Source organism: Sinocyclocheilus grahami, unplaced genomic scaffold (genome assembly GCF_001515645.1).
Source record: "Sinocyclocheilus grahami isolate Dianchi unplaced genomic scaffold, SAMN03320097.WGS_v1.1 scaffold271.1, whole genome shotgun sequence".
Classification (NCBI taxonomy): domain Eukaryota; kingdom Metazoa; phylum Chordata; class Actinopteri; order Cypriniformes; family Cyprinidae; genus Sinocyclocheilus; species Sinocyclocheilus grahami.
Window position 1 is genome coordinate 173,199 of NW_015505450.1, and position 7,786 is coordinate 180,984.

Sequence of the window (7,786 nt, forward strand, 5' to 3'; positions counted from 1 at the left end):
CTGAACACACAGAGATCAGACACTGAACACACAGAGATCAGATACTGAACACAGACATCAGATACTGAACACACAGAGATCAGACACTGAACACACACTGAACACACAGAGATCAGATAATGAACACAGGAATCAGACACTGAACACACAGAGATCAGACACTGAAAACAGATCAGACACAGAACACAGACCAGACACTGAACACACAGAGATCAGACACTGAACACAAAGAGATCAGACACTGAAAACAGAGATCAGACACTGAACACACAGAGATCAGATACTGAACACACAGAGATCAGACACTGAACACACAGAGATCAGACACTGAAAACAGATCAGATACTGAACACACAGAGATCAGACACTGAACACACAGAGATCAGATACTGAACACAGAGATCAGACACTGAACACACAGAGATCAGACACTGAAAACAGAGATCAGACACTGAACACACAGAGATCAGACACTGAACACACAGAGATCAGACACCGAACACACATCAGCATCAACATAATGTGCACGTAAAAGTGTAAGTCATACCCATGGTGAAGTGGAAGCGCAGGTTTCCGTAGGCAGTGGTGTTGATGTACGGTGTGCACACCTTCCTCTGTCCATCTTTGAGAAAGACGAGTGCAGATCCAGACTCCACCTCTCCACACTGAACTCCATTCACTGCTCCATCAACCTCCCATCTACAGGTCACACACAGCACTTACAATTACACTTCCCTACATATCATACACTATTCTACAAATAATGTTGCTATACTTAATAGCATCTGATACACCTGTTAGTAACCCAAATGTTTGCTTTTGGAGATCTAACTTGTCAAGAGAGCTCCAATATATCAAAACTGAAATGTCAAAACCTCAATGTGTCACCTCATCTAGTCAGTATGCTAGTCTACTGACTGACCTAACTACTATTAAAATACTATTTCATAGAAGCACTCCATTAGCACGAATCCCAAACGTATCTGCTGACAGTAGTAAGACGCACCCACTCAGTGGACTCTCAAAGTCTTCCTCCCAGTAGCTGCGTCCCTCTTCACGGTGCAGGTCCACGTCTCGTGTGGAGGCGAAGCTGTGCTCGAATCCCTCTCCGCCATGAAAGTACAAGGAGTTTCCCTCTGACTGACAAGCATGCTGTTGAATGAATCGAGAGTAAGCGTTACAGTGCTACAGTATAGTATACCAAATGTACAACTGCAGGGTATTTTTATTAAGCACATAAATATGTAAATATATTTGTAGTATACTTAGCATGAAATAAATGTATTTCAAATATATTTTAGTATATTTATTTTCAGCACCAGTATGTTATCGAGGCCCCAGCAGGACTCATAACCATCGGGCCCCATGGGTGGCTCCTGACTCCAGCGCAGATGAATGGCCTCCCCTTTACAGCCCGGAGGCACTGGCAGGAGATGGACCACTGTGCTGCTGTTAGTGGGAGCCCTGCCAGATCAAATACATACGATAAAAACACTGGAGAACTGAACATACAAGTGCTCAAGCTCATTCAGACATATGCAACCTTAAGGACATGATGATGAGTTTCTATAGCACAAAATCCATGCACTGCTCATGCTGTATTTGCATAATGGTAACAGTAATACTGTGAGTGTGTGGGAGCCATGTCCTAAAATAAAGTAAAACCTGATCTTTTCCAAGGTGATCCAGTCATCAGAGGAGTTCAGACCACAGGAGATGATGATACTGGGGTCCGAGTAACTGAACCGACAAGATCCAGATCCTGAACAACAAATGCACACACAAGAACGTCACACATTAGAATGGATTCACTTAATAACTCCATACAGAAAAATACATACTGCAAAATGTGATTCGCTAAGTTTTTTTTTTCCAGTAAAAATATCTAAACATTCTTAAATTGAGATACATTACCTTGAGATGCAAAATGACATAAGTCTTGATTACTGAAAAATGTACCAAAAGTAAGCGAATTAAAAAAAAAAAAAAAAGTGGTAATGGGGTCAGAAATTATAAACTAAATTAAAAGGGAAAACAAGATTATTTTTCTTACCCCATTGGCAGATATTTTTTTGTCCTTTAGTAAATAAACACATAATGTTGGTACATTTTTCAGAAAACAAGACTATCTTAAGTCATTTTGCATCTCAAATAAATGTGTCTTGATTTACGAATGTTTAGATATTTTTACTGGAAGACAGGACAAAATGCATCCTTTTTGCAAAGTATTCAGCTGTAAACCAGTCGTCTATGACGGCAGGAGCTGAAGAATCATGAGCTACAGTAACCGCAGAAGGACGGTGACACTCACCAAAGGCAAACTGCAGGACTGATGCTGTGCTTGTGTTCAGAGCCACTGTCGTCTAAAAGAGACGATAAAGAGAGCTTCTCATTTCTATTCACTGATCCGCTTCACTCACACAGGAATAATGTGTAAACAGCAGACGAGACACGGCACTGCAAAGCTACACAGCGTCCTCACTGCCAGCGCACCATCATCATGTCTGCTGTGTCACGTCTCAAACATAAACTAGCAGCATCAGATACAAACCTGGTTTAGATGAGACTTTAATGTGTGTGTAGGTTTTACTTTCTTGGGTAACACTTTATTTTGTCAACAACCAGACCGCCAGGGCAAAATGTGCTGTTTTGTAAAAGACAATTACCAGTTCTCTCTGTCCAAAGGGCTCACAAAACGTCACTGCTTTTCCGTGCATCAGTGCACCACACTGCTCTCCAACCTCACAGTTACTGCAGTCTGACCTGCGAGAGAACCAGCCATGGACAATAATCACATCTTCTAGCTTTCTATATGGCATCAATACAAAATATTGCATAGGGAAAAAAAGCAAGCAGCTCAAAGAAAGACGAGTGTCACTCACCAGATATTGAGATTAAGCTCTTCTTGTGTGTTGTGTTCAAAGTCATCCCGGAGAACAGCATGATCACCATGAACCACAGCTTTACATCAGTGACAGATACCGAGGACAGACACAGAGACAGGAGCACAGTGAGGAGCAGTGAGGAGTAACGTCAGCACACGTGTGTCTGCTGATGCTTTTACTCACCTAGACTGGGCTGAAGAGGAGATTCAGTGGGAGCTTAAAGAGACAAAACAAAAAGATCTTTCACATGGAACAGTTCTAATGGTGCACACTTCCCATAAATAAAGGAGACAAAGACACAAGGAGAAAGTCTGGTAATAAATATATACAGTGAACATTTAATCCACTTTAATTGTGACCTTATTTTGTAATTAATACACAGAAGACCGCAAACATTAAATGACTTCATTACGCAGCTTTCTGGAATATTCTGATTCTCAAACACTGATCGGTCGAACATTTTTCTGCAGTTGCTGTGTATTTAACCGTGTGTCTGCAAGCCAGAAGAACTAAGATCCTGGAGGACTTTGTACTGATGTTACAGTGATCATGAAGCTTTTGATCGATGGCTGGAAGCTGAGGAGAACATGATGTTCGTCAGGGTCCTGATCTCACGGTCAGGGTTTATTTAGCCTTAATGACTCTAATGATCAGTGTCTCACGGCTCTATATGAAGGGAAACGGTTTTCTCTGTACTTCATCTAAAAACTAGGACAATGTCACTCCCATGAGTCTTCACCTCCTACTGCAACAAAATATTACTAATGTAGGAGCATTTAACACTCCTACCTCTCTCCGTCTGTGGTGTCTGGATCCTGTGATAAAACTATGAAAAATCAAGTACACCCTGCTATGGATATTGAGAATGAAATGTTTTCTTTAATAAAGGTCATTGAGAAACAATTCCTTTGATTCTTTTATTAGTTTGATCGATTCCTGTCTGAAAGTTTTTGAATGTTCTGTGCTTATGTTGCAATCCCAAAACCACACTGTATCCATACAGACAAATAACACATTTCAGTACAAACTCCAACCCAGCAGTAAAACCGAACCCTAAAATATTGAGTCTGATTGCATGAACCGTATAGTGATCTAAAACAGCTGTTGCTCCAGACTGTTTTCAGAAAGAATTGACTAAACAGGTCAATTGAATGTATGAACTGAATGGGATTTGCGGCTGAATTATTTTGACAGACTAAAGGAGAAAGTCTGGTAATAAATATATACAGTGAACATTTAATCCACTTTAATTGTGACCTTATTTTGTAATTAATACACAGAAGACCGCAAACATTAAATGACTTCATTACGCAGCTTTCTGGAATATTCTGATTCTCAAACACTGATCGGTCGAACATTTTTCTGCAGTTGCTGTGTATTTAACCGTGTGTCTGCAAGCCAGAAGAACTAAGATCCTGGAGGACTTTGTACTGATGTTACAGTGATCATGAAGCTTTTGATCGATGGCTGGAAGCTGAGGAGAACATGATGTTCGTCAGGGTCCTGATCTCATGGTCAGGGTTTATTTAGCCTTAATGACTCTAATGATCAGTGTCTCACGGCTCTATATGAAGGGAAACGGTTTTCTCTGTACTTCATCTAAAAACTGATTGCATGAACCGTATAGTGATCTAAAACAGCTGTTGCTCCAGACTGTTTTCAGAAAGAATTGACTAAACAGGTCAATTGAATGTATGAACTGAATGGGTTTTGTGGCTGAATTATTTTGACAGACTCTTGCTCCAGATGTAAGGATCGGACCGGCAGCCGTTCTCTGAGTGTCTGTTTGTGACTGAGATCACGACTACTTATTCTTAAACCAAAAATTATACTGAATTAAAGGAATAATGTTTGATTCTGAATATCATAAAAATCACAGTCATTTAAATGTATGAAAGGACCCAACACAAAAGGTTTGACTCGAGCAGACAAGCTGATTGAATATGGATGTTATTCTCTAATGCCAACAGGTTAACTAGGTTATTTATATATGTATTGGTGTTACTATATGTTATTTCACAGGTGAAATGAAACATTACAACATATGAATTTATAACTGACTTTAACTCTTTAGTGAACATTGCAGGCTCTCTTTAATCTCACAGTTCAGTCTTTCCTTATCTAAAGCCTCTGACACGTCGAGCTATAATTAGCCACACTAAACTTTACATTCAGAAACCTTCATCTTCTTTGGAAAAACCTTTTTATCTCCTCAACTGTACCGATACACCAAAACTCATATAGTCAATCTTTCCCTCAATAACCTCAGATAATCTTTACCCAAAATCCATCACACTATAATGATAAAGCAGCCGCGCTACTTTTTATTTGCTGACCTATTTCTTTCAGAACTCACACACACACTGTGAAAGTCTCCTGAGTGAATGTGACTGTGAATGTAATGGTTGAGTTCTGAATGTAATTGCAGGTTCAGACTGCAGTTTCCAATCAAACGTCCACTGGGTGGCGCTACTGCGACTGTTACTCCCATTCAGACAAATCAAGATCACAGAGGAAGGTTATCAGTTAATAATGCTCTGGAATATAGTTTGCAGTCAGCTGTGCCAATGCAAGTATTTGTTAAATAAGTCTTGCATGGTTTTCCTACATCAATGCCAAAGTCGTGGGTTCAAATCCCAGAAATCAGACTGAAAGATTCATTCAGCACACAGACTGGACATTCAGAGCTTTCAGTGCTTCAGCAAATCTGAGCTTTATAATCAGATTTAACATCCAAACAGGGTGAGCTGATTTAAAAGTCAACAGATCATTATTTGGATATTTATTGAGCTTGTTGTGTGTATTTAAGTCTCATCTGTATTGGCCTGTAGCAGGAAGGACAAACTGTGCTTTTGGAAAACTGTTGGCAGAGTGTTTCTCATGAGATCAGGCTGGAAACTAAACAGCAACAATGTTTTGTTGACTTGTGTGCTATGAATGCTGGGTAAAGGGAGTGACGACTCTGGCTTTCCTCATTGTCCTCCTCTGTAGCAGTAAAACCTTATCAAGTGTTTGGATGAAGAGACAGATTTTACCAGCACTGTTTACTAACATGTCAAACAGACCTTCCACTGAATGAACTAATTATGAATGAATTAATTTCTTTACTTCCAAGATACTATTAGAGAGAAAAGTATAACCATGCATGCAGCCGTCAGCTACAGTATTATATCAGATAGGAACAATTCCACTCATTCTAGAGCTTCTTCTGAATATTAGGATTTCATTATTGTCATTAGGATATGTCCTAAAAACCTTCAAACGGGCTGTTATTAAGCCTCTCATTAAAAAAACTAAAAAAACACAACTTGATCCTACAGAATGATCTTGAATCTCCCTTTTCTGTCAAAAACAATAGAAAAGGCAGTATTCTCACAACTATATTCCTCTCTATATTCTATATTCCTGGTATCTGCGAGGATATCCAGTCAGGATTTAGACTGTATCATAGTACTGAGACTGCTCTCATCAGAGTTACAAATGACCTGCTCTTATCATCTGATCAGGGTTGTATTTATCTATTAGTGCTACTGGATCTTAGCGCTGCGTTTGACACTATCGACCACAACATTCTTTTGAGTAGACAACAAAATTATGTTGACATTAGTGGAATTGCATTGGCATGGTTCAAATCTTACTTATCTGGCCGTCATCAGTTCGTAGCAGTGAATGAAGAGGTATCATATCGATCACAAGTACAGTATGGAGTGCAACAAGGCTCAGTACTAGGACCGTTGCTTTTTACACTTTACATGTTACCCTTGGGTGATATCATCAGGAAACACAGTGTTAGCTTTCACTGTTATGCTGATGATACTCTATATCAACCTGACGAAACATACCAATTCGCAAAACTAACAGAATGCATAGTTAATATAAAAAACTGAATGACTAGTAATTTCCTACGGCTAAGTTCTGAAAAACAAAAACAAAAACAGAGGTGTTAATTATTGGACCAAAAACCTCTACATGTAGTAACCTAAAACAGTGTCTAACACTTGATGGCTGCTCTGTTAATTCCTCGTCATCAGTTAGGAACCTAGGTGTGCTATTTGATAGCAATCTTTCCTTTGAAAACCACGTTTCTAACATTTGTAAAAACCCATTTTCCATCTTAAAAATATATGCTATGCTCTCAATGTCAAAAGCAGAAACATTAATTCATGCGTTTATGACCTCAAGGTTAGATTATTGTAATGCTTTATTGGGTGGTTGTTCTGCACGCTTAATAAACTCCAGCGGGTCCAGAATGCAGCAGCTAGAGTTCTTACTAGAACCAGGAAGTATGACCATATTAGCCCGGTTCTGTCAACACTGCACTGGCTCCCTATTAAACATCCTATAGATTTTAAAATCTTGCTTATTACTTATAAAGCCCTGAATGGTTTAGCACCTCAGTATTTGAACAAGCTCTTGTTACATTATAGTCCTCCACGTCCGCTGCGTTCTCAAAACTCTGGCCATCTGATAATACCTAGAATATCAAGATCAACTGCGGGCGGAAGATCCTTTTCCTATTTAGCACCCAAACTCTGGAATAACCTACCTAACATTGTTCGGGAGGCAGACACACTCTTCAGTTTAAATCTAGATTAAAGACCCATCTCTTTAACCTGGCTTACACATAACACACTATCACATTTCTAATATTCAAATCCGTTAAAGGATTGTTAGGCTGCAGTAATTAGGTCAACCGGAACCAGGAACACGTCCCATAACACACGATGTACTTGCTACATCGCTAGAAGAATGGCATCTACGCTAATATTAGTCTGTTTCTCTCTTATTCCGAGGTCACCGTTGCCACCAGATCCAGTCTGTATCCAGATCAGATGGTGGATCAGCACCTAGAGAGGAGCTCTACAGCCCTGAATATCAGCGGAGACCAGGACAACTAGATG

At 39.7% G+C, this 7,786-nt stretch overlaps 1 protein-coding gene across 1 annotated transcript in view; it reads right to left on the reverse strand.

The window, feature by feature from the left end:
* reln (reelin) overlaps positions 1 to 7,786 on the reverse strand; it is a 95,699-nt gene that overhangs the window by 43,350 nt on the left and 44,563 nt on the right. Inside the window, 8 exon segments of the mRNA XM_016291464.1 lie at positions 548 to 699; positions 1,007 to 1,185; positions 1,320 to 1,464; positions 1,666 to 1,762; positions 2,312 to 2,363; positions 2,667 to 2,763; positions 2,883 to 2,961; positions 3,069 to 3,101. Coding sequence (XP_016146950.1) covers positions 548 to 699; positions 1,007 to 1,185; positions 1,320 to 1,464; positions 1,666 to 1,762; positions 2,312 to 2,363; positions 2,667 to 2,763; positions 2,883 to 2,961; positions 3,069 to 3,101 — 834 coding nt within the window.